The 27,880-nt window shown below is 37.6% G+C and overlaps 1 protein-coding gene across 3 annotated transcripts; it reads right to left on the bottom strand.

The window, feature by feature from the left end:
• Positions 1–666: 666 nt before the first annotated feature.
• On the bottom strand, positions 667–27,880 carry Mdm2 (MDM2 proto-oncogene). 3 transcript variants are annotated; one of them, XM_020174584.2, is made up of 12 exons: positions 27,740–27,880; positions 27,218–27,292; positions 26,988–27,072; positions 24,358–24,432; positions 21,331–21,464; positions 17,727–17,776; positions 14,623–14,690; positions 14,405–14,501; positions 10,486–10,646; positions 6,008–6,163; positions 5,294–5,371; positions 667–2,831 (listed from the first exon to the last, which is right to left on the bottom strand). In XM_020174584.2, exons 3-12 carry the CDS (start codon positions 27,066–27,068, stop codon positions 2,256–2,258), a joined length of 1,476 nt encoding a protein of 491 aa, XP_020030173.1. In that variant the 5' UTR covers positions 27,069–27,072; positions 27,218–27,292; positions 27,740–27,880; the 3' UTR covers positions 667–2,255. The 3 variants fall into 3 exon arrangements, with proteins under 3 accessions (XP_020030173.1, XP_073939970.1, XP_073939971.1); XM_074083869.1 differs by lacking the exon at positions 26,988–27,072; XM_074083870.1 differs by lacking the exons at positions 21,331–21,464; positions 26,988–27,072.

Genomic DNA, 27,880 nt, shown 5'->3' with positions numbered 1-27,880 from the left:
CAGGCTCTTATTTTAAAGCCAGCTTCAAGACTCAGGTCCCAAGACTTTGGTTCATTTCATAATTCTTACTGAGCACCTACGTACATGCATCACAATCAAGGCAGCACTGGCTTCATGGAATTTGGTTTCAGAGTACAGAAAAACAAGCAGGCAATTACAACAGGGCTAGACCATTCACTTACCACTTACTGAGAAACTACTCAAGCCAGCCTGCCATTGGGGACTCAAATGAGTAGCATAGGGAGAAAACCACATTCCCTGCCCCCACTAACCTGTACCATCAACTTGCTATTATTCAATGTCTTAGAAGCTCCAAAACTACATCAAAGTTGAGCATCAGTGGCTCACACCTGTAATCTTAGCTACTTGGGAGGCAGAGATCAGGAGGATCACTGATCAAGGTCAGCCTGGGCAAATAGTTCCAGAGACCCTATCTAAAAAGAAAACCAACACAAAGAAGAGTTAATGGAGTGACTCAGGTAGTATAGTGCGTGGTTGGTTAGGTTAACAAGCATGAAGCCCTGAGTTCAAACTCGCCCCCGCAGCCACTCCAAATGAAACATTCATACCTGCATCTCTGAGTACCCAAATAGACTATTACGAAAAAACTTTTTGAAAGACCCAATAATCACAGTCTTGAAACAGTTCTTAAACATTTAATAGTTTATTTATAAATCAATAAATATTCATATGCTAAACCTAAAAATTTAGACAATCAAGGCTACATTGTAATACGTAAGCATGTACAAAGACACTCAATTTGTCCCCCTGAATGCTGAGGAAACAGCACTCACTGAATGGATTTAACTCTAATCTGATTACTATCACTCACCTTTTCTTAGTCCATCCTTTCTTCTTTAGTTTAAGTTCCAAATTAGTAAAACTTCACTGTAACCAGGGACCGTCAAGACTAAAGTACTGTTCCCTTCAGCCATTTCCTACTTAGATATGCTATGGATGGGTAAGTCAGGGGAGACTGAGGTAAACTGCTTTTTTACAGTTAAAACTAGTAAGATACTGCCAGTAACTGTGTAAAATTATCCCAGCTTGATTTTATTATCCTCACCTGAGTACGCACAAAATTTTCATACAAGGGCCCCCAGTATTTTCTGAAGATTCTGCAGGTGCTTTAAAGTGTCTTAGGATGATTTTTCTACTTAGGGAAAACAACAGATTCCACTAAATCCTAAAATTAGGTGTGAAAAGGCCTGGTACAGCAGGTTATCCAGGACAATTCCACATTTTAAAAGGAATTTTCACCTGAAACACCCTTATATTATTAATGAATCCTTAAAAAAACAAACAAGAAAAACCCTAAGTTTTGTCTTGTATAGTTAAATTAATGGACATTCTCAACTGACAGCAGCACCAACTTCCCCTACCATGTACAGTAAAGAGACTGAAGAACGAGATGTACATTTTTATCCACATTAACACCAAATAAGAGAAACAGGCCAGGTAAAAGTGGCTCACGCCTGTAATCCTAACTACTCAGGAGGCAGAGATCAGAAGGATCTCAGTTTGAAGCCAGACCCAGCAAACAGTTCCACGAGCCCCTATGTCAGAAAAAAACCATCACAAAAAAGGGCTGGTGGAACAGCTCAAGGTGTAGGCCCTGAGTTCAAACTCCAGTACCGCAAAAAAAGAGGGAGAGAGAGAAACAGGACTGGAGAGTTTCAGAGGATCTAAAATTTAATTAAACCTCTTATATACTTTCTTTACATGAAAGGTACTAAGCAAGTTATGTTTAAATGTCCTGGCTAGGTTTGGTAGTACATGCCTATAATCCCAGCTATGAGGGAGATGGAGGCCCCAAAGGATGGTGCTGCTGGGCAAAAGTGGCAGCAAGACCCAGCCTTAAAAACAGAAGGGCTGGGGGTGAAGCTCAGATGGGAGAGCACTTGCCTAGTATGGTGTAAAACCCGTGGGTTCAATCCTAATCACAAAAAAAAAAAAAAGAGTCCTTGTAGTTTAAAAACAAAAAAATCAGTTATTTCTCATTTAAGAAAAAGTGGAAATTACTTAAAATAGGACAGATATGGGCAAAACAACACTCAAAGTAAATCACATTACAACCCAAAATTTCCTGTTTGAAAGTGAATATTCACTCTGCCTCCCAAAATAGGCAAATTACCAAAGAAATTTGCAGGCAGTGTCTATTTTCTTGTTTTGATATATATATAAACTAAAACCCATGTTGTCTAAATTTTTAGGATTACACAGTTACAAATATATAATTCTATTTGACAGATATGCTAGTTGAAATAAGTTAGCACAATCATTTGAATTGGTTGTCTGCATACTGGACAGGGCTTATTCCTCTTCTTTAGCTTCTTTGCACACGTGAAGCATGACATAAGATGTCCTGTTTTGCCATGAACAATGCAACCATTTTTAGGTCGACCTTGGCAAATCACACAAGGTTCAACAGCATTCAGGGGAAAGCTAGATTCCATACTTTCTTCTTTGTCTTGTGATTCTTCCTTCTCAACCTCTTTGATATCTTCTTGACTACTATAAATAATGCTATTCGAAGTTGATGGCTGGGAATAGTCCTCACTTTCTTGTGACTGCAAAGCTTCTGTGACTTTATTATCATTTTCCTCAACACATGATTCTTTGGAATCATTCACCATAGTTTTTTTACCATCAGGCACATCCAAGCCCTCTTCTCCCTGAGTTGAGTTTTCTAGCTTGGCTTTCTCAGGGATTTCTCCTTTATCTTTCCCTTTATCTTCTGGAAGCCAATTTTCACGAAGGGCCCAACATCTGTTGCAATGTGATGGAAGGGGAGGATTCATTTCATTGCATGAAGTACACTTCCAGTAGTCCTTCAATGAAATAAGACAAGAGTTTCTGTAACTCTTTAATTACTTAGCAACTTCAGTGTGTCTAAGGTAAAAATTATCACACAATTCAGTTTTCAGCATTTCACATTTTACATAAAATAGTCATTAAGAACATCATGAGAACTCTAGTTAATACTGTATACTGAAAGAGTAGATTTTGGATACTTTTAACACTCACACACATACACACAAAAGATAACTAGGTGACATAATGGATGGCAATTTGTTTGATTACGCCCAGGGTCAATCTTGAGTACTAGAAAAAAAATTCCACAAAACTATACTGGCTGGCTGAGTGGCTCAAGCAGTAGAACACCTGCCCAGCAAGTGTGAGGTCTTGAGTTCAAACCCCAGTACTGCCAAAAACAAACACCACCAACAGAAAAAAAAATAAACATGCTGTATACCTGTAAAATTTTTGATTTTTAAAAATCAACATCAGACCAAGACTGAGCTCAGTAATAAGTGTTTGCCTAGCATGCACAAGGTCTTGGGTTCAATCCTCAGCAATGGGGTGTGGGGAGAAGTCAACATGTAACAATCCCCAAGTATGCGACCGTAAGTACCTTTTTTTTTGGGGGGGCGGGGTGAAACTGGAATTTGAACACTTGCCAAGCAGGTGCTCTACCGCTTGAGGCATGCCTCTAGTTCAGTTTACTCTGGTTATTTCGGAGACAGGGTCTCCAGAACTATTTGCTCAGCCTGGTCTTGAACCTTGATCCTCTTGATCTCAGTATCCCAAGTAGCTAGGATTACAGGCATGAGCCACCGATGCCCAGCTATAAATACTTTTAAAGTTCAGCCTTACCATGCTGAAAAATCCTAAAACTAAAAATGTTATTTGTTCACTGAGATACTAACTGCATCTACAGTTATATTTGAGAACACAGATGTAGCTGATTCATTTAGTTTAAGCGGAATCTTTTCCTCTGTATTAAGACCTGTACTCCCTTAAAGGCTCAATTCTGAACACTATGCCTAGATACTACCCACCAATCAATATAGATGAACTTGACACTCCTACAGAATTACCTCCCAACTCATCAGTGACAACAACTCATTAAGACGTGCTCTAAAACCATGATTCAATGGAGTATTCCCTAACTCCATCCACAAAGGAAATACCAAAACAATTCTTTTCAGCAGCCCTTGCCAGCTAAACCCTACCAATCCCTTGGCTACACATTTTGAGTGTGATGCACTAAATTTTATATGTGTGTGTGTGTGTATATATATAATTTATAGATAATATTTATACATAATGTATGCAACATTTATTTTTTGTTGTGCACTGGGATTTGAACTTAAACCCTTGTGCTTGCTAGGCAGGGGCTCTACTACTTAAGCCAGACCCCCAGCCCCCAAATTGTATACTTTAAAAAAGGTTAAAATGGCAACTTTATGCTATATATGTTTTAGTACAACTTAAAAAACAGTTTAAAAGACAATTCAGTAGTAAAACACTTGAGTCAGCATTCACTCTCTTAATCCGATCTCTGGTACAGAGTTATCAGATTATGAAATTAATGTATATTACAACAAATGGAATATTTATTCCTTAAATTCATAATATAGTGTCTATTTTCCTATTAGATAGCAACTAGCAGTGGACATGGTTATGTATTCAAAGTTTATGTTTTCTGTGAAATTAACACTTAATGATCCCATCTCCTACAATTCTATCGGTCTATTAAGTTATGTAGTTCTAAGAACCCCAAAAGCTACATGCAGTTAACGGAGTTAACTTACTTTCCTATGACAATGCTAAACAGATTGTTAAACATTTCTTTTGTGGGCTGCAGCACCAGGCCCTGAGTTCAAACCCCACTGCTGCCAAAAAAAAAAAATGAATAAAGCATCAAAAACTTAACAGAAAAACAAAACAAAACATTCTAGGTCACAATATAGAATCCCTGTACTTGTCACTCCTCTTCTGTACTCTCTTCTCTGTAACTGCTCAGTACATCTTCCTTATCCCAACTTCTCTTTCCACCATACAATTGGGATGACAAATTTCCCCACAATCCCACCTCTTCACTGAATGTATCATTATCTCCTTGACTGAAGCACAGTTCTTGCCTAAGAACACTTTACATGTGAAACTTGCCTTTAAGAGGTTCTTCCTGTTATATCCTAAGTAACCATTTTTAGATTGTCTGACAAATGAAATGACATAGTAGCAAAAAGGGTAAAGTCTATTCATTCTCCCACAGTACTTCATGTTGTCAAGAGTGGTTAAAACCAAAGAAAAAGGGTCTTAGAATAGGGCCTGAAAAAGGTCCAATACACTAACATTCAAATTCCCCGCATAAAACCAAACAAATATAGTAACATATTCTACCACAACAAATAAAATGCCTTTGGTCATAAGATTAAACACACTTTTTTCCAATTTTGATCTCAGTGTTATTTTTTATTCCTTAAGAAAGTACATATATACTTACAGCTACAGAAATCTCAGGATCTTCTTCAAATGAATCTGTATCACTTTCCCCTGCCTGATACACAGTAACTCGATACACCTAATAAAACAAATTCATTAGCATTAATTCCACATCTTTTTTCTTCAATCAGAAAGGCTTCTTACTGATATGTCATAAACAAGTAGGAGGTACTACTACTTAATTCTGAGATAAAGGGCAAATGAAAAAAGCATAAAGGAGGAAAAATGGAGGACAGAGAAATCCTTACCTACCAGGCAAAAGCTGATGGAATACTGAAAATGAGTAACACAAAATATTCAAGACAAGTATTTTTATTTTATAAACATGGAGATATTAAATAACAGGAAAATAGCTAGAAATATTGGAGGTAATTACTTCTAAGAAACAGATTTAGGGATATTACCTGACTTTTAACAGTGTGCATGTTTTACTATTATAAAAAACAAGTTAATAAAGAAAGGCAGGAATTGAATTATATACTTAAAAAACAGACAATGACAAAAATGCTCATTAAGGTCTTAACATTGGTAATAGAAGAAAAAAATTGATAAGGAACTATGAAAGCCTCAAGCCCACAAATCAATATTCTAGTTTGAACAAATCAAGAGGTGAGGATTTCAAATGAAATCTAAACACTTTACATCTTCAATTTCAAAGACAATGAACATGGAAAATAATGAACAATTCTGTAATACAATTAGAGAGAAAAACTACCTCATCATCTTCATCTGAGAGTTCTTGTCCTTCTTCACTAAGGCTATAATCTTCTGAATCAAGAGATTCAACTTCAAATTCTACACTAAATTGATCAGAAACTGAATCCTGATCCAACCAATCACCTGAATGTTCACTTACACCATCATCAAGATCCTAAGGGGGAAAAAAAGTAAACTTAATATACATTATCTCATGGCCTCGGTAAGACCTTCATAACTCATCCCTATGCCTCGATTTTCTCCTTAGATCCACACTACACCCTAGCACTAGATTTAGGTTGAAAATTATTATGTATTATTTTCCCCGTTCAAGCCAGGAACAGTAGCTCACTCCTGACATCCTAGCTACTTGGGAGGCTGAGATCAGAAGGATCTCAAGGCCAATCAGGCACATGGTTCAGGAGACACTATCTCCAAAATGGGTTGGAGGTAAAGCCCTGAGTACAAACCCCAGCCCCATCTAAAAAAAAAATAATAATTTTTTTTTTCCTGTTCAAAAATCTCATTACATAAAGGGGAAAAAAAGGCAAAGGTCCATCCCTTGACTCTGAAGGAACATACAGTAGGACTACAGTAACATTTTCATCTATCTCCAATTAGACAACCATTCCTCCTTTACTAAATTTTGACGCTTCAGCTTTCTCTCTTCCCTTCACTAACCACAATGATTTGGTAGTTTCTAAATCTCACTCATCTTTGGTGAAGGCTGTCAATACCGTAACTGAAAGAGCTCTTCTACTTTTAATTATCTTTTACTACTTATATCATTATTGATGATATAGTCACACATAAATGAGGCAAAGCATAATAGCATGTTTCTTGTATTATCAAGTACTTTGAGCTAAGACCTGTCTTAATTAGATGTCTATAGCCAGGTTGGCAGCATGCTAGTTAAGACATACACATATAAATACTAACTTGGCATTTGTTTTTTCATTAACTTTGAGGATAATTTCTTTTGAAGTGCTTCCAGGTTTAATTTTTACTTATTTTTTTGGTGGAACTGGGGTTTGAACTTAGGGCTTCGCACTTGCAGACGTTCTACGGCTTAAGCCACACCTCCAATCCATTTTGCTACGGTTATTTTGGAGATGGGGGTCTTACAAACTATTTGCCTATTCTAATGGCTACAGCTACTTCATCTATAAAAGGAGTCTGGGTTGAATCTCTACTATCTCCATCACTTCTAAAAACAAAAACAAGTTAAGCATATTATTTTTACAACTTCTGAGGTCAAAAGACTTTCAGAATGATGCTAGGAAAACTGTAGCACAAGCAACATTCATCGAGATCAGCTCTGATTTCTAACAAAAGCTTTACTGACAGTAAGGTTAGAATATAGTAACATCCCTAGTAAAGTAACCCAACAAACTAAGTCCTTCAATTAACTACGGTCTTTAGTGAAGAAGTATTAAAAGAAAGGAGTAAATTACAAGTAAAATTAAATCTCAGAAAACATGTGCTATGGAAGGATCTGCAAACTGTAGCCTATCACCAGTCTATTTTTACAAACAATAACAAAGCCGTGCCAATTTGTTTACCCATTGTCTATGGCTGCTTTTCTGTTACACTGACAGTGTTAAGAAGTCACAGAGCTGAATGGCCTGCCCAAATAATTAACTACCTGACCTTTAAATAAGTTTGCCAGCCCCTGGCCTAGGGTATAAAGAAAAATGCAGTATCAGGACCAAGAATGGTGGTGTATGGTGATTAATCCTAGCTACTCAGGACAGCTGTGATCCTGAGGCTGGTCTGGACAAAAGCCCACAGTCCTACCTGGAAAAAAAAAAGTAAAATAAAAAGGGCTCAAGTAGTAGTTTGCTTGCTTAGCAAGCTGAAGGCCAACTTTGAACCCCAGTGCCATTAAAAAAAAAAAGTAATATTCAGTTGTTCTTAAGTTTAGGCTTATGTTCAAAAAGAAAGACATAGAAATGTTAAATACTACGTATTTTTCAGCCATTGGATAGGTCTCATCTGCAAAGTTCTTAGGCTTTGTAGTCAGAAATACCTAATTTTATCTAATTCCAACTGTGATAACTAGTCATAGGAATCTTTAACAAATTATTTGAAACCTGTAAATCTTAAGTTTTCTAACTTGTAAACAGATTGAGTGCTGAGATTAACATTTCCAAATGAGGCAAATTAAAATGGAAAAAAATTGGTCCTACAAAACTTAGCCTAAAAAGAATAAATTTTTAATAGGATTTAAAGATTGTAGAAGGCTGGTAGAGTGGCTCAAGTGGTAGAGCACCAGCCTAGCAAGCATGAGGCCCTGAATTCAAACCCCAATACTGCCAAAAAAAATAACTAAAAAGATTGGAGAACAGGATCAACAACAACAACAAAAAAATCCTTCTACCTTATTTTGGTAACAAGGTAGTATCCCCCCTCTACTTATTTTGGTAATAAGGCAATGTTCCACATACAAAGAAAGAACAGACTCAAAATATCATTTAGCTAGATCTGATACAACCTAAAACACTAAATGGGATGTAGAAGAAAAAACAAAAAACCAAAAACTCCCTAAGGGTTAGGGATGTAGTTTAGTGGTAGATACTTGCCTAGCATGAGTTGCATGAGTGAGGCCCAGAGCCACAACACTGCCAAAAAAAAGAAAAAAAAAAGGGGATGGGGTGGGGTGAGGTATAACAACAAAATATACTTTGGGGTTTGAACTCAGAGCCCTGAACATGGCTTGCTAGGCAAGCATTCTATCACTTGAGTCATGCCCTCACCCCTTTTCACTTTGGTTGTTTTTCACATAGTCTCTCCTGTTTATACCTGGCAGTATAACCTATTTAAGCTTCCCACAAAGCTGAGATGACAGGCCCAAGTTTATATCAGTTGAGTTTTAAGTGGATCCAATTTTCAGGTCATACGTAACTCTCAGGAACCTGTACTTTTCATAGGACTTATTAAATGTCTTCATTATTTAACTGTTTTTTTTTTTGTGGGGGGGGAGGTACTGGGGCTTGAACTCAGGGCCTTCACCTTGAGTCACTCCACCAAGTCCTATTTTTATGAAGGGTTTTTCGAGATAGGGTCTCGCAGAACTTAATTGCCTGGGCTGGCTTCAAACCCTGATCCTCCTGATCTCTGCCTCCTGAGAAGCTAGGATTGCAGGCGTGAGCCACCAGTATCCGGCTCATTATTTAACAGTTGATGGTCTATCTCCCGTGAGGGCAGAAGTCACATCTACCTGACTACCACAGTATCAGGTAAAGTGCCAAATATGGAGCCTGGCATAGAAATGACCTAAATATCTACTGAATGAAGAACTTATTCTCAGAACTGAGCAGGAGCTCTTCCTGCCATCTAGTGGCTAACATGAGTAACTGCTTTGTTGAATTCGAAGGCTTATCTGTCCTCTACAGTTGCTTTGGAAGTAGCAAGAATATGTAAAAAGAATGGGATTACTATCACAATTGATCCACTGTTCTACACCTTCTAAAGAACTGTAAACCTATCACTCACATCTAGAACAACCATGATGAGGTATTACCATATCACCAAGGGTCCTATTTTTAAAACACTTTAAAGTGTTGGAGATGTAGCTCAGTGGCAGTGTGCTTTGCCTAGCATGTGCAAGGCTCTGGCTTCAATCCCCAGCACTGGGGGAAATTTCTTTTCTTTTTTATAAAGACAAATGTTTAATGATGAGGGAGAAAATATTGCACTTGTCAAGCATTTTGCTAACAAAAAGTAACAAAAGGAATACTTTATCAGTAAGCAGAAAAGCACTGATACTTTCTTCACCATCCATGCAATATATCCACATTTCAGATTAGTAGTAAATAGAGCTTCCTTGATGTCTTTTTTTTTTGGGGGGGGGGTGCTGGGGATTGAACCCAGGGCCTTGCACATGCCAGGGAAGTACTCTACCATGAGCTACACCTCCCAGTCCTTAAAACATTTTATCCAAAAATTCAAGACAAATTTGCCACAGTATTCTAAGATATAATTGAGCTGGGTTTCCAGTTTTCCTTGCCTTATCTTTTTAAAAACTTCCAAATTCTCAAATTACTTTATAGTCCAAGGTCTCTGGGACTGACAGACCTAGATTTAAAAGTAAGAGCCCCTTCATGTATGAAAATGGTAAAATGAGACATGTTGAAACTACTCCAGCAATGGGAAGGAGGGATAAGGGAGAATGATAGAGGAGGTGAATTCAACTATGAAACATTATAAGAACTTCTGTAAATGTCACAATGGACCCCCAGTACAACAATATTTTAATAAAAAATAAATAAATGAAGATTTACTAAGTCATAAAAAAAAAATTAAGAGCTCTTTATGAAACCCACAAAATACTGATTAAAAACTGGGGGGGGGAGGAGAGGGAACAGAAATATAATGGAAGGGGAAAACTTGCTCAAGGTACACTGTATACATGTATGGAATTATCACAATGAAACCCCCTTCCATGTTAATGTATGATTCAAAAATCAAATAAAAAAAAGAGCCTTGCTTTATTACCGGATTTGAAGGAGTCTCTGTCGATTCACTGCTACTGCTTCTTTCACAACATATCTCCCTTATTACGCACAAAGCCAGGCTTTCATCAAATGAAAGAGAAATACTGTCAGATTTGTGGCGCTTTCTTTGTCGTTCACCCGATAATTCATCTGAGTTTTCCTCTGAATATGTAAGAAAAAAAGGTTAATTAAATTGGTGTACTGTGATTTAGAAACTGACATGGCCTGAATATGTATTTGTAATGAAATTTAGTTTCATGAAAACAGACAGAAAAACAATGAAAAACTATTAATGTTTCAAAAGTCAACACTGCTTTATTGGATCTGTCCAACTGAGTTACAGCAGAACACTGTATTTTTAAAAGCTTTCCAATCAAAATTTTATCTTCCTCCACAAGTCACAGTAAGTTTAATCCATCTAGTACTTTCACTAATCAATCTAGAATTTTTCTGTAGAAACCAAACTTTAGGAAATAAGATTCTATCCTTTTTTTCTTAAAAGAACCAACCTGTTTAACTGACGTAGAAGGTATTTAGATTCTTTTTGTTGTGTTGAGGTTTTTGCAGTGCTGGGGCTGCTGGAAAATGCTGTACCACTGAGCTTACACCCCTCGCCCAGCAGGTATTCTTAATGTTTTAATTGCTTCAATATCCTGTTATGACATTTTTAGTTTATAGGATATATAAAACGGTGTTAACATTCTGCAAGGAATTTCTCTTAGAGAAATACCTGCATGATTATTTAAGTCCGAATATAAAAGTGCTCACTGCAGCTTTTCGCTGTTGTAGGGTTATGGAGTTAAATACAATTCTCATGGTTTTGTTTTCTTTTTCTTTTCTTTTCTTTTTTTTTTTTTTGCAGTACTGGGGGCTTGAACTCAGGACCTTCACCTTGAGCCACTCTGCCAGACCCTTTTTTTTTGTGATGCAATTTTTTGAGATAGGGTCTCATGAACTATTTGCCTAGGCTGGCTTTGAACCGAGATCCTCCGGATCTCTGCCTCCTGAGTAGCTAGGATTACAGGCCTGAGCCACTGGCACCCAACTATATTTCCCTCTCTTGACCTAAACAGTTGTCACTTTTTCTCTATCTTTCCAAAATACCCTTATATCCTTATACTGTATTTTTGTGTTTTATCTCTACAATTATATCAAGAGCTCTTGATGAAAGTTCTTAATGTTTTTATAAGAAAAAGGATTTTAAGGTTGAATGATGTGGGCTAGAAGCCTAAACCATGCCATGCACTGATCTAGTATTTTTAGTACTATGACTCACTATAAACATCTACAGAAAAGGCTAGGGGTGAAGATGATAAGAGTACCAGACTAGCAAGCCCAAGGTCCAAGGTTTAATCCCCAGCACTGAGGGTAGAGGGGGTGCAAGGCTAACAAAACTAAAAAGAAAATGTTAACCACCTCCAATACTACCACTGAGGCCACTGATATTTACAGCAGTAAGTAATACTGTAACAATGGTCTAGTCTGAATTTATTTAGCAATCTATTTCCCTCCAAAACAATTCTGAGGACTGAAGAGATATTTAGTGGCAGATGCTTGCCTAGTATGTTCAAGGACATGGGTTCAATCCCTTGCTGCCCAAATAAACACATTTGACTCGTACTCTGTGGACAACTCTGGGGTTGTTTCTCTCAAATATCCTAGTATATTATTTTTAATAGTTGCAGAATATAGTATCTGTGATATAGGTAGGTTCCTATACGGTTCATAATTAAACCATTTAGTCACAAATCTGAGCACCTGCTTCATGTCTGGCACAGAACTAGGAAATGATAAACAGAGCTGAAGGCAGGGCTGTGGCATGGCTCAAATGGTAAACAGAGAACCTACATAACAAAGGTGAAACCCTGAGTTCAAGCCCAGTACCACCAAAGGGAGAAAAAAAAAAAAAAAGTGAAGGTAGCCACCAACCCTGCCACCAGAGGAGGCTCACATTCAAACATCAACGCAATCAAGATTATTTACAAAGTATACTTAGTTCAATGAAGCAACCAAACAGGGTGCTATGAAAAATAGTAGAAAGCCTCTCTGTGAGAGTTATAGTTAAGCAAAAACAAAAAATGAGGAGCTGGTCATGCAAGGATGAGGTAGAAGAGCTCTTGGCAGTGTGATTGCCTTAAAGGAAGAAAGAGTTTGACTTGACAGAAGAACCAAACAGTCCAGTGCAGCTGTAGGTCAAAGGGAAAGCATGGATTTTTTTTGAAGGCCAAAGGCAAGTAACCAAAGTAAGTAAGTGGGAAAGTAACATAACTCAATTTACCCTTTTACAATCTTTTTTTGTACTGTGAAAGACTAGAAAGCAGAAATAGAAAGAAAATCAGAAAGCAGCTGCAACTGGGTATACAGCTGTTAACCCAGCTACTCTGGAGGCAAAGGTAGAAGGACAGGTCCCTGTCCTGGCCAAAATCAAGAAACACTTTCTGGGAGGAACGTGCTGAGGGCGTGGCTCAAGTGGTAGAGTACTTGCCCGATAAGCTCCAGCTCCAGATTTCAAACCCTAGTGTTGCCACACCCCGCCCCCCCCCCTCCAAAAAAAACCCGATGCAGCAGTGTGGTCAAGGTTGGGACTAGTCCCAAGTGATAATATTCTCTTATCACTATACATACTATGTTTTCAATTGCAAATAATGCTGCAATTAGTATCTTTACATTATCAATCTTGGAATATCTAACTATATCCCTAGGACAGACACCTAGAAGTGGAGTTACTAGAATAATGTAAGAACTCTAAGCCTTTTCATATTATGAAAAAATTTAACCAATTCTTATCAACAGATACACCAACAGTGTCAGTGTCCATATACAAGTTAACAAGGATAAGTACAAAACTGTATCTTTGCTAACTTGACAGATCGACATCCTTTTTGCATTTTTACTGTCTCTAAACCTAGAATTGCCAAAATTCACCCTCCCCCATATTTTTGCCCCTTACTTTTTTACCCTTTTGACTATTTAAATTTTTAGTATTTCTCTGATTTTTGGGAACTTTCTATGTAATAAAGATATTAACACTGTCAAATTTAACTACCTTTCAAGTATGTTGAATTTTAACTTTTAAACTTATGTGTAATCATTCTGGCATGAGTTACAGCTGTAACTTGATTTCTCCCTAGATAACTACCTATTTGTTCTAGTTCCTTGTATTTAACAAGACAACCTCTGCTGCTACTGCCCTCCACACTCATGTGCAAGATTCTAGCCTTTATCTAAGTTCTAGTTCACTAATCTGAAGTCTATTTTCACCTAAGTCATAACTATAGTTATGATGAAACAGGAGGCAACAGTCTCCTCCTCCATTCTCTTTTCTCTGGAAAAACAGTCTCAGTGGTTTTTCTTCATTTCATAGATGCTTTTTATTTTCTGTATTTAAATTCACCAGCATATTTTATCACATTTATTAAAAATGATAAAAAAAATTCTGAAGCCTGATTCAACAGCACACACCTATAAACCCAGGTACTCAGGAGGCTGAGGCGAGAGAACTAAGAGCCAAAGTGGAGACCCCCATCTCAAAAATAAAATTTTAAACTGCTATAATTACTAAGAATGGTTAAAATGAAGTTTCTATCCTGTCCCTATTATCTTGGTAAGAGACAGCTGGCTAAATACAAATTCCAGTGTAACAGAATAAACTGCATCTGTTGTCAGCTAGAAAAATGCTGCTAAAATTGCAATTTATAAACCAAATAAAGTGATATTAAAAAAAAGAAACTCAACCACAGACTGGAGGTGTGGCTAAACAGTAGAGTGCTTGCCTAACATGCATGAGACCCTGGATGTTTGATCCACAGTACTGCCAAAAGAACCAAACACTTAAACTAAAAAAAAAATTTCATTAAGCCTATTTTCACTAGAGAAAGAACACCAAATAGCTGTTTACTGTGCAAAATATTTGTAGATACCTGTCTCACTAATTGCTCTCCTTCTAGATGAGGTGGATGGCCTAGAAACCAAATGTGAAGATGAAGGCTTCTCTTCCTGCAACTCTTGCACAGGGTCCTAAGCATTCAAGAAAAAAATAAAATACAACAAACTAAACTTAAAACACCAGGAAGCTATAGGTTTTGTTTTACAGAACACTTACAATTTTCAAGAAACGTACTAAAATGAGAAAGATTACCTTTTGATCACTCACACCTTCAAGATGACAACTGTTCTCACTCACAGATGTGCCAGAGTCTGACAGTTCTAAGAGAAAATAAAAGCAGAATCACAATGAAGAACAATTTAACAGGTATCAGTCCAACACAGACTCCATATACAATTTCACCTTTCACCAAACATTTAACATGTATTTCCCAAATGCCATTCCCATGTTAAATTCTGCAAACATAAGAGAATTCAATTTTAATAGAAAAGATACATAAGGGTAATTATTAAGAAGAAGTATTACAAGATATATTAGCAAAGAAGATAGAGCAATAATTATTTAGCAGTGATGGGGAAGAGGAAGCTCTGAGAAACAAAGAATCAGGAAAGATTTCCTAAGAGTATATGGAAGTAGGGCCAGGAAAGGCATTCCATACCAAGGAAACACCATGGGAAAAAGCACCCAGAAGTGAAGTAAACTACTAGCTCCTATGGCAGGGAACTAAGGGTTCCTTGGAATGGAAGCAGAGTCAGACTGTAAAGGGCCTGAAGTGTCAAGTCAAACAGCACAAAGATGTCAATAAGCAGTGCATCGTGTGTGCATCTTCTCAGCAATTACTTCAGAAGCTTCCCTAAGCCAGTCTCGCAGCCTCTCACCACTAAAAAGGTTTTATTACAAGAGATAAAACTAATTTCCTACCTCACAGAGCTATTACCTCCAGAGAGCAATTATAAAACTCCTAAATGAAAAGAGTGACAAATCACTATGGCAAAACAGAAGGTCAGGCATGGTTGTACATGCCTATAGTCCCAGCTACTTGGGAAGCTAAGGCAGAGGGAAAAAAAAAAAAAAAGATGGCAGAAACAGGGAAACCAATATTAGACAATAAATGTAATGCAAATAAGCCTGACCTAAGGGATGAAGAAAGTAAAGACATAAAAACTAGGCCAGGCACAATGGGCCTACGAATCCCAGCTACTCAGGAGACAGAAATCAGGAGGATCACAGTTTGAGGCCAATTGGGCAAGACCCCATCTCAGCCAATAAAGCTGAGGGTTAGAGGCATGGCTCAAGCAATACAGTGCCTGCCTAGCAAGCTGGAAGCCCTGAGTTCAAACCCTAATATAGCCCAAAACAAACAAAACCAGTAAAACTGGGCATGGTGGCATGTGCCTGTCATCCCAGTTACATGGGGGCATAAACAGGAGGATTACAGTCCAGACCAGCCCAGTTAAAAAACGTAAGACACACCAGACACTAGTGGCTCATACATATAATCCTTGCTACTCAGGAGGCAGAGATCAGGAGGACTGCAGTTTGAAGCCAGCCCAGGCAAATAGTTTGTGAGACCCTATCTCAAAAACTCTTCACAAAGAGTTCAAACTCCAGTACCATAAAAAAAAAAAAAAAAAGACACTATCTGAAGAGTAACTAAAACCTTAGGTTTTGTTTTCACAAATTCAAAATGAAAATCAGCAATCTACAAGTTCCCCTCTCAATAATTTAATTTTCCTACTAATCCCCCAAGGTTTTTTAATATTATTTTATTTTTTGGTGGTACTAGGGTTTGAACTCAGGGCTTCATGCTTGCTAAGCAGGTGCTCTACCACTTAAGTCACACCCCTAAGCCCTGCCAAGGTTTATTTAAATGAGTAAGTATATCAGGGACTCTTCAGAAAATTCAAAATACTCCCTAAGATAATATAGCTGTGCATTCTGCCATTGTTTGACTTCATAAAGAATCTTAAAACAATGAAATGCCAAGTTACCAGCCTAATTATTACTTTTCTTTTTGAGTAAGCTGAGGGTAATGCCTTTTTCTGGGTTTGAAATCCCTACTTTGGTAGTTTCCAATTCCACAAATACTTAATACTATAACAATAAAATACTGTGCTGTATATAATACACAATGCAAATTTGTGATATAGAAAAAGAAATATATCTGAAAGTTTAGTTATAGAAAGTTTAGTTATACTACTTAAAGTATAAATAAAGCAATACAATAATAAAACCTGAATATGGAATAGGAGCTTTAAAACGGAGTCATCAATTCATTCTAAAAACTAAACAAGCTTCTGAGAGAAGTTTTCAGTTGTAGTTTAAGGATGGGGCTTAGAAGGGCTGTAGGATATGGGAGCCAGCTCCTGCCAGCACTCAAAAGTATACCAAACCTCTTCCTAACTCAATGTTTATAACCTGAAAATAAGAATACATACACCATGGAAATCAGCAACCACAACAAATCAAGGCTTTTCCCATGGAAAGTGAGTTGTTAACATTTATTAGCACACTACTGTACATGAGCATTGTTCTAGAACAAAAATTCAGTGCCTTCATCAGATTCTCAGAAGTGATTCAAAAACAGTCTAATAGGAACTACAAGTAGGGAACTAAGATGCCACTTACTGACAAAAATCAGTGAAGTTTTGTATATTATAAAGAAAAGGTCTCATTCATTCAAATAATCTTACCTAGGAACTATATTTCTTCCCAAAGCATTTCAGTACATTTCTCAAGGCTTCATCACACCACTACCAAGCAGAGGCTTTTGAAATTATGCACCTTTCAAAATAAATTCTAACTCTGACATCCCAAGATTTAATTTGATGTAACAGGACACTGAACCTGACATTAGTATTTTAGCTCATATGCATTTATTCTTTCTAAAATTTATACTTTTATTAATTTAATGTATAGTTTAAGTAACTTGCAGAGAATCACAGGGCTGGGGATATAGCTCAATGGCAGAGCACTCACCTAGCACAGGTGAGGCCTTGGGTTCAATCCTCAGCACTGCTAAATAAATAAATACATAAAGACATAGATAGAAGCCAGGTGTCATGTGTTCCTGTAACTGCAGCTAGGTGGAAGGCTTAGGAACGAAGATTTTGAGTTCTACACCAACTTGGACAACTTAGCATAACCCCCATCTCAAAATAATAAAGTAAACAAACAGAATCACAATTATAAAATACATGCACTCACACAAAATGTTTTGGGTTTTTTGTTTTGTTTTTACAGTACTGGGGATCGAACTCAGGGCTTCGCACATGCTAGGCAAGCATTCTACCACTCAGAATACCCCCAGCCCTTAAAATGTTTTTACATGTTTACAGTATTCAAAATTAACTTACCCTGCTGATTGACTACTACCAAGTTTCTGTAGATCATTGTATATATTTTCCTTGTAAGAGAAAACAAAAATCAAGAGATGTTCATTTTTAAATAAAAATTACACTGAATTTAAATACATGTTTAAATATATATTCAGTATGAACTGCACATACTCAAAATATTTCAAATCAATACATTCAAATTACATAACTTGCAAGCTTCTAGGCCCTAAAAAGAACCATAATCAGAAACACAACAATCACACACAGCTACTTTCAATAATTACAAAGGTTTCTCTAGCTCAAAGATTCATATTGCTATTTCCTGACAGATGCTTTGTTTGGACTTCACCAAAAGAACCCAAGGAATGGAGCATGTGCAAGCAGGAGAGAGATTAGCATAGTTATTTTCAAACAAATTTTTTAGCACTGACCTTAACATGGAAGCAAACTTCCTTAAAAAATAAGTTATAAAAAGCTCATGATAAGCCAGGCACCAGTAGCTCACTTCTATAATCCCAGCTACCTGAGGCAGAGATAGGAGGACAGTAGTTTGAAGGCAGCCCGGGGAAATAGTTCACGAGACCCTATCTCAAAAGTACCCAACACAAAAAAGACTGGTGGAGTGGCTCAAATGGTAGAGCAACTGCCCAGCAAGCATGAAGCCTGGAGTTCAAACCTCAGTTCTGCCAAAAAAAACAAAAAACAAAAAAAGAACAACCCAGGAACTGATTATAATCCTAACTCTCATCGACCTTAGACCAATCATTTAATGAATTTTTTCTTTCTTGATCTTAAAATTTATTAGAAGACAAAGCACTCATTCAATAAATACAAACTGAGAATTTAGTATGTTCCAGTCACTGTTCTAGACACTTGGGGAAACAAATAGTGAAAAATCTCTGCCCTTATACAGCTTATATCCAAATAGGAAGAAGACTCATTTATTCTAGTATTCAATGATGTTATGGTACTTCCTCTTTTATTTTTAAACTAATGTTCAGACAATGTTCATCGAAAGATATCATTTCTAATCCTCAAAGTTAAAGGGATAATACCAGTCCTACTGTTTCTTTTCATCCTTGAGAATACTTTTTTTTTTTGCAATGCCGGGAATGGAACCAGAGTCTTCACACATGCTAGGTGCATGCTACCACTGAGCTACCTTCAGCATAATACTGCAACTTAAACCCACAAAAATCAATATTCCTGTCCACATTCCAAGTCAGTAATTTCCCCAGTTTCTAATCTCTCAACCTTTTAGGATTCAAATCAAGGATAATCTTAACTTTGTTCTTTTAGTATCAGAAACATCACCTCCAAACATCATCAGAACATTCAATACTCCAATGGTACAAATAAATCACCAAGCAATTTCTTTTCTTTTGCAGTACTGGGGCTTGAACTCAGGGCCTCATGCTTGCATGAAATTTCCTAAATTTATAAAATTAAATCTTGTACCCCCAAAGCCAAGTATAAAAATAACAATAGATATTAAATGTAAGACTTTACCAATGAAACAATGCTTCTATAATTTTGTACCAAAGAACAAGATAAAGGCAGGGGGTATAGAACATGTGCTTAGTATGCAGGAGGACTTGGGTTAAATTCCCAGAATCAAAATAAAATATTAACATTTAAAGTAAATAAAATTACCTTTTGGTGCCAGCACCAGTGGCTCATGCCTATAAACCTATTTACTTGAGAGGTTGAAATTGGGAGGATCACAGTTCAAAATCAACTAGGGCAAAAACTTCTCAAGTCCCCATCCCAACAAACAGCTGGGCACAGTGGAACCATGCATGTAATCCCAAAGAATGTGGGAGGCTGAGATCTGAAAACTGTAGTTACAGGTCAGCCTCGGCAAAAAAAAAAATCTGCAAGATCCCATTCCAAAAGAAAAAAGGTGGGTGGTGGCATGCAGCTGTCATTCTAGTGTCAGCAGAAAGTTTAAAATAGGAGGATCTGGACTGGCAGACTGGCTCAAGTGACAAGAGCACCTGCCTAGCAGCATGAATCCAAGCCCCACTACCGCAAAAAAAAAAAAAAAGATGATTGTGGTCTAGGCTGGTCTGGGCAAAAAGTGCAACCCTATCTCTAAAGAGCAAGCAGGGCCAGAGGCATAGCTCAAGCCTTAAGAGCATCTGCTTAGCAAGCAAGAAGCCCAGTACCAGCAGCTCATACCTGTAACTGTAGCTGATTGGGAGATGTGAAGCCAACATGGACAAAGAGTTCACAGGACCCCATCTCCAAACTAACTACAGCAAAATGGATTGGAAGCGTAGATAAAGCAGTAGTGCGCCCTGAGTTTGAACTCCAGTCCCACCCACCCCCCAAAACCCAGTATCAACAATAGTAAAAATTTGAAAAACCTTTTGGTGACAAGCTACAGTATATTTTTTCTGCTCTTCTTGAACTTTGTCTTTTTCTAGTGCTTAATAATAAATGTTTATAACAAAGCTGTTTTAGAAGTTATAAATATCCCAATTACCATCTTTTTAGGTATAGTATGCACACATTTTTTTCTTGTGACACTGAAGATAGAACCCAGAGACTTATGCATGTTATGCAAATGCTCTACCACTGTGCTATACCTCTAGGTCCTATATTATTGAGCATTAAATACTAATAAAACCTTGTTCATTATTTCAGATGGAAAGCATCCATCCCACTTATTAAGACATAAATACTAAGGCTCAACACAGACTGCCTCTGCTCAACTAACTGGGATGAAGAACTCCAAATATAAGGTAAAAATGACTGAGAAAATAGTCTTCAGTTACCAAGAGAATAATTGTAGAAATATCATCTGGGTTAAATTCAGCTGATTAACTACAATAATTTATGACGAAATGTCATTTCCAAAGTAACTAAGGCTCAAATGTAAGCCTTCATTATTTCCATGATGGTGAAAGACTGTCTTCAGAAGTGAGTTATTTATAAAATATTATTGTACCTAATAACCAAATGCTTTGGATGTGCCAAACACTATGCTTTTCAGAATGTCTCATGAGGAATTTATAATCTCTGTATAAAGTATTTACATTATTCTATTTTACAAAGAAGTTAGTTTACTTATATGCATAGCTAGTAAATGAGTGGGCTAGGTCTCAAATACAGGTTTTTAAGATTCCAGATAGGCTGGGGGTGTAGCTCAGTGAAAGGGCACTTGCCAAGCATGTCTAATACCCTGAGTTAGAGCCCTAGCACCACAACAGAAAAAAACAAAGGCAGCAATAGTGGTGCACGCCTGTAATCCAGCATTAGAGAGGCAGGAAGATGTAGAGTTTGAGGGCAGCCAGAGCTACACAGTGATTTCAAGACACAGTCACCATTGGGAGATGATGGGGGGTGGAATATCAGAACTCAGGTTCTCAAACAATATGCTATAGGGCTTAAAAAAATAAAAAATTTTAGGACTGAGGGGGATGTAGCAAAGTGGTAGAGTGCTCGTCTAGCATGTGGGATCCCCTAGTTCAATACCCAGCACTGCTGGAAAAAAAAACCTAAATTTTAGTATTTTGTATATATAATGAAACAACTTATGACTGCAAGTGAGGATGGAGGTAAGCTGCAGTATCTACCTGCCTGGCTCTTTACAAATGGACTAAACAGAAGAATTTACCTGTGCTCTTTCACAGAGAAGCTTGGAACGCCAAACAAATCTCCCAGTAGATCATTAGAACAATATACAATATGTTGCTGTTTCTCATCATATAATCTTTTAGTCATAATATACTGGCCAAGATAAAAAATAACCTGAAATAGAAATATGATTCCTGAGCATCAAAGTTTCAAATTTACTCAGTAATATCCCATTTATCTGAACAATATTAAACAACCAGCAACCACATCCACAATGTAGAACAGCAATCATTTGTATTCTAAAAAAAGCTACTCTTAAACCTTTTCCTTTCAATTTGATAAGAACAGAAATAACTACTTCTCTCAGAGCTGTACTTACTCAGAGGTGTTTTTTACTTTTTCTTTTTTCTTTTTTTTTTGGCAGCACTAAGGTTTAAACTCAAGGCTTCACACTTGCTAAGCAGGCGCTCTACCACTTGAGTTGCTCCACCAGACCTTTTTTATGATGGGCTTTTTCAAGATACAATCAGTGACATAAACCTCCAAACTTACTGCTATAATCCATAATATGTAATAATAAAGATAGTGGACCCAAACCATTAATACAAAGTTGTATTTCCATATACTACATCAAGACAAAGCAGGTAATATACTCTTTAAAGTTATCCCAAAAAGCCTATTAACAACCATCTAAATCTGGATGGCATTTTACAGTTTATGGTATACTTTTCATAATATATCTTGTATTTCTGTTATTCTGCAGAACTGTTGTCACTTGTTAGAAATGAGGGGGCTGGATGAGCGCATGCTCCCTGGTTCCATCCCCAGTACCCTAAAAAGGAAATATACCTCAGGTCTTCTGACTCCTAGCCCCATGTACTTTCTACTACCCCAAGTGAGGGCTTTCATTTCCCCAGTGTCCCAGAACAAAGATCCTACAACTGAAAACAGACAACATATAGTCAACCCTCTCTATCTGCAGGTTCAACCAACTGCAACTCCAAAATATTCCAAAATAAAAATTGCATCTATCCTCAACATAGACATTTTTCTTGTCAGTATTCTCTAAAATAATATGGCTTTAACAACCACAGCATACAGATGATTTAAAGTATGTGGCAGGAGCCAGAAGCCAGTGGCTTGTGCCTATAATCCTAGCTACTTAGCATGAGCAAATACTTCATGAGTCTCTACTCGAAAAAACCCATCACAAAAAAGGACTGGCAGAGTGGCTCAAGTGGTAAGAGCGCCTGCCTCATAGCAAGTATGAGGCCCTCAGTTCAAATCCTAGTGCCACCAAAAAAAAAAAAAGTATATGGCCGGATATGCATAGGCTATATGCAAAAACATACCATTTATAAAGGACTTGAACACTGAGGGGAAACCAATTCCCCTGCAGACAACATGGGAGGCCCGTACCACGCTTCTCCTACAGTCAGCATATGCACCATAAGTCATTATGATAGCCTTAATCTATTTTCTTGTTTCTCTTACTGCTAATGCCATACCTTCTTTTAGTTTCCTTAACTATATGATAAGGTCTCCCAAGCTAACAGTCCTAAAAATATCATTTGGCACTCCCTTGCAAGTACTGTCTAGAGACTTAAAGGGCTAAGCAGGAGCCAATCTTAAGAGAAAGAAGAGAACCTAGATTCCTATGAAAAATCCCTTGAGGAAGTTTATGAAAGTGTAGCTCCACTATTCAGTCCTAAGACAGGAACTTAAGGCCTGGGGGTGGGGCTCAAGTGGTAGAGCCCCTGCCTAGCAAGTGCAAGGCCCTGAGTTCAAACCCCAGTACCACCAAAAATGTAAGCATCTTATGTAAATGAGCCCTACATTCTAAGTGGGAGAGATGGGGAACATTCACGTTTCATTCACACTAGAACTCTGCCTAAAATGGCCCAACCTCTCATTAAAAATCAGGCTTCTATGAAAAATTTCAAGCTAGAGAACAGATTATATCCATTAAATAGACTATATATGCAAGAAATCAGCTCACCTCCATCCCAGAATTTCAGTACAGTATACTGTACTCATGTGTTTCTAGTATGTAAGTTCTTAACCTGGGCTCAAGAGATGCCCAAAGAAGTCTGGGGCCATGAATTTGAATGGGAATTTTTTTTTTTTTCCTATTTTCACTAAATTTGAACTGAAATTTAGTTTCTTTACTTACAAGTATAGTTAACAAAACACAACACTATTAGCAATATCTATAATTTTGTTACCAATAAAAATAAAAATACTGGGGGTTGGGATTGTGGCTCAAGTGGTAGAGCACCTGCCTAGCAAGTGCAAGGCCTTGAGTTCAAATCTCAGTACTGCCAAAAAAAGAAATATTTTCATATTACACTATGCTTTTGACAAATATTAAAATATGGCTTCTATTTCTTACTACTTCAAAACCATACTAAGATCTGCTGCTAAAATCACTTTAAAAAGCATGTATCACAAACTTGCTTACTATTTGCATAACTGTATTTTGGTATGCATCTTTGTAGTCATATGTATTTTATTTCTTCGTTTTACAAGTATGATTTTGAGGAATTACCAATCTAAGACTTATCAGTCTGCCAAACTGAGCTCATTAACACAAAAAAAGCCAGTAACTCCAATAGAGCTTCCTTGTCTCTGATCTCCTAATTGAGAAATGAAACTCATATAAAAACAATTCGAATTTTCAGCTTCAAAATATAGTCCAAATGACCACAAAACTTAATGCTGCTGCTTAGTACTGGGCACCGAGGGCTCATGCCTGTAATCCCAGCTACTCAGGAGGCAGAGATCAAGAAGATTGTGGTTCAAAGCCAGCCTGGGCAAATAGTTTGCGAGACCCTATCTTGAAAAAAACCCATCACAAAAACAGGGCTGGTGGAGTGGCTCAAGGTTAAGACCCTGAGTTCAAGCCCAGTACCACAAAAAAAAAAAAAAAAAAAAAAAAAAAAAAAGCTACTGCCTACCACAATATTTCTCTGTACAGCCAATTTCTCCCTTGATCTTGAAAACTTAAGCATGGCTATATAAAACTAGGAAGACATTAGTTATCTCTTTGTCTCTAAGTTCAGCTTACCTCTTTCATAGTGTAAGTGTCTTTTTGCGCACCAACAGACTTTAACAACTTCAAAAGCAATGGCTTTGGTCTAACCTATAAAGAAAAAAAGAGATGAAATTATTCTTGCAAAATTGTCCTAAAACTGTAAGCCCTGCAGCAAATATGTCAGAAGGACGTCCAATAAAGGTAGCAAATACTATGTTTAACAACTTCACGAAGTTAGGTCTCAAAAGTTGTAAGATTTTACAGTAAGTACAATGGACTGTGTAAACTAAATACCACAGATTACCAATGGGATTTGGGAAAAAAAATGCTGGGTAACAGCTAATTATTATTTATCATTAAATCATCAAGTATCACAGGCTGTGACCAAAACCAGTACCGATTCCAAGACAGTGAATAATATTCTTTATACTCCATTTATATCTACCATGTGCTTACTGCCTTAAAATAATCTTAAATGGCTGAGACTCAAAGAGTCTACAGTATTGTACAGATCCAATGAGCTTGCTATAAGCAAATTTTTAGAATCCAAGAGAAAGGAATAAACCTTTAGGACTCTTATCTTGTACATGCTAGGTTCCTGACTGCTAAAGAACATAAATAACCCAAGATGCCAAGGGTAATTAAGAGCATTATCTGAAAGTATAACTCATGTACCTCACTACAACTCAGCACTGCTTCCTAGTTTGTCTACATTTAAAAAATTTACTAGACATTTATTGAGCATCTACTATGCACCTAACAGTGCTACCTACTGCCAAAGGAAAAAAGAATTACAAATAAGATGTATGACATTAATTAAGGAGCCTGGCAACTAAATCATATGTCAATTTTCTTCTGTAAAGAGCCAGAAAGTAAGTATTTATTCTTTTTTTTCTTTTTTGTGTCAGATGGTCCATCCAGCTTAAAAGCATAGCAGTATAGGGGAATGGCTACATTCCAATAAAATTTTATTTACAAAGACAGGCAGCAGGCCAAATTTAGCCCAAAGGCTATAGTTTACCTGACCCTGAACTAGAGGTTTTATGAGTACTATTAAGAAAATAACTGGCATGGGTGGTAGGGAAGTAATATGCTCTTTCCCCTTCCTGTTGCTGTATCGACATCTGCAATACTAGAAGAAAAAAAGGAAAAAGTAAACCTACTACAAGAAAATACACAATGTATTTGCATAATCTTGGGTAAGAGTTCTTCCAAAGTATTATAGGGAAAAAAATCAAAAGACCAATAAAGTCAACAAATCTGACTTCATAAAAATGTTCTCAAAGAGAAAAGACAAGTTAAATGCAAAATTTGTAAACAACAAAAGTTAAATACTCAAAATGCAGAAAACTACCCAAACTATTAAGGAAAATACAAAAAAAAAAAAAAAAAAGAAAAAAAGAAAAATGGACAGACAAGACCAGGGGAATCAAAGAATAAACAAATGAACAAATGAAAAGATGACAAACCTCACCAGAGACTTGATATATAAATTTAAACAATGGCACAGTACTTTTTAACTCCAAAAAAGACAGTAAGATAGGTTCATAGCAATTTATTATATATTTTATAAAGAGCTGTTTAATACACTTTCACAATATTAAAAAAAGAACTGAAAAGAGTTCAAAGGCTCCCACCAAAGAAATGACAAAGCATATAGGAGCATGGAAATTGTAATTGCCTTCATCTAATCATTACACATTACATAAGTGTATCATATCATCACACTAAATCCCACAAATATGTACAATTATACATCAATTTAAAAGGTTGGTAATACTCAGCAGGAGTGAAAACTGTCACAACCTTTTAGTGAGCAAGTTACCAGTCAGCAATCAAATGTGCATAATTTAGGACTCAGAAATTCTATTTCTATAATATTCTTACTGAATAATCACTTAACACTTAGGTTAGGGTATATATACAAAACAGCACTATTTATAATACTCAAAAAACAGTCAATTTTTAAGAGTCTATCAATAGAGGGCTAGGCATGTAGCTCAGTAGCAGAGTGCTTTCACACTCAAGGGGTTCAATTACCACCACCACTACCACCAAAAAAAAAAACCACCAATAAAGGCATAAATAATAAAAGATACACTCATGCTATCAAATACTATACAGCCATCAAAGAGAAGTCTGTAGTTTATTCATGAGTTTAGAATACCTCTAAATGTTTAGCAGAACAAACACAACATAGATTTAAATTCACATGCTTATATAGGTATGCACATAGAAAAAATTTAAAAGGAGACATGAAAAAAAGACTGGAATTTTCAGTATTTACTTTATACATTTCTATGACTACAGCCTTTACCACAAGCATCAACAATTTTGTGACTTTTAGAAGCCTTTAAAGAAGTTAAATAGTGACAAGCCGAACTAGAAAAAAGAGTAGATCACATAATAAACATAACTTCAGCATCTGTGCTCAAGAACGAATGAAACTCATTTTTAAAACGCCCATGTTGTGAAGGACTAGAAAACACATTATTTTTCCAGTTAACTCTTTGTGCAATTTTCTCTGAGAAAGCAGAACTTAAGTTAAACATATACAATTTCATTTCAAGAGCCTTGCTGTGCAATTCGGGCTTATAAAATTACTTGACAGCCATACAAAATAAGTTATCTTTAAAAGTCACGCTCGAGACAAAAATACCAACCAGGGTCTCTTGTTCCGAAGCTGGCATCTGTGAGGTGCTTACAGCACCATCAGTAGACACAGACATGTTGGTATTGCACATTGGCCTACAAGAAGGGAAAAAAACACACACACGATAAAACCTTGAAATAATAAAGCATCAGCGAAACAGTATCATATAGAAAGGGGACAGATAATGCCTTTATAAACAGTATCTTTAGAAAGCAGAACTATTGGCAAGTGGGTCCTTACCTGGATCAGTGTAGAAAACGCGCTGGACGTCAGTGACCACGGGTGTCTGCCTTCCCCAATCGCCAGTGAACACAGCTGAGAAAAGGCAAGGTTTAAATATCCCCAGCTGGAGACAAGTCAGGACTTAGCTCCTCCGACTGCTCACGCGGAACGTGTCCCAACTTGACCAGCCCAACAGGAAAGGCTGACTCAACCTGCCCACGGAACCAGCCCAGTCTCGCCCGGCGTCGGCGCGGCGTTCAGACAGGCCGCGGGGTACACAGGCACCTGTTATCATCCCGACCCCCGGGGCGCCGCGGCCGCCGTGCCGCAGGTCCCCGCCCACGTGGCCTTTACCCGGCACTCCCCGCGAGACCCCCACCCCACCCCGCCCCACCACAGCGCGGGCCCGAAGCCCCGCCCTCCTCCCCGACAAAACCTCCACAAAGCCCCGCGCCCCCCACCACCAGGGGCACAATGGCCGCCGGTGGCCGAGCGGGCGGCGACGGGCCCTGCCCGACCCCCTCGCTTCCCGGCGCATACCTGCTCCTCTCCACCCCGGGGGGATTCGGGTTTCCAGCACAGGGGTGAGGGAGGGGATCTTTCAAGGCGCCCAAGATGCCTTCAGTGGGCGCGCGCAAGCCCCACGCCCTGGGCGTCGGCGGCCATTCCACTCTGGGACCG

Source organism: Castor canadensis, chromosome 8 (assembly GCF_047511655.1).
Source record: "Castor canadensis chromosome 8, mCasCan1.hap1v2, whole genome shotgun sequence".
Lineage (NCBI taxonomy): Eukaryota > Metazoa > Chordata > Mammalia > Rodentia > Castoridae > Castor > Castor canadensis.
Note: the sequence above shows the minus strand (reverse complement) of the source record. Positions and strands in the feature narration are given on the sequence as shown.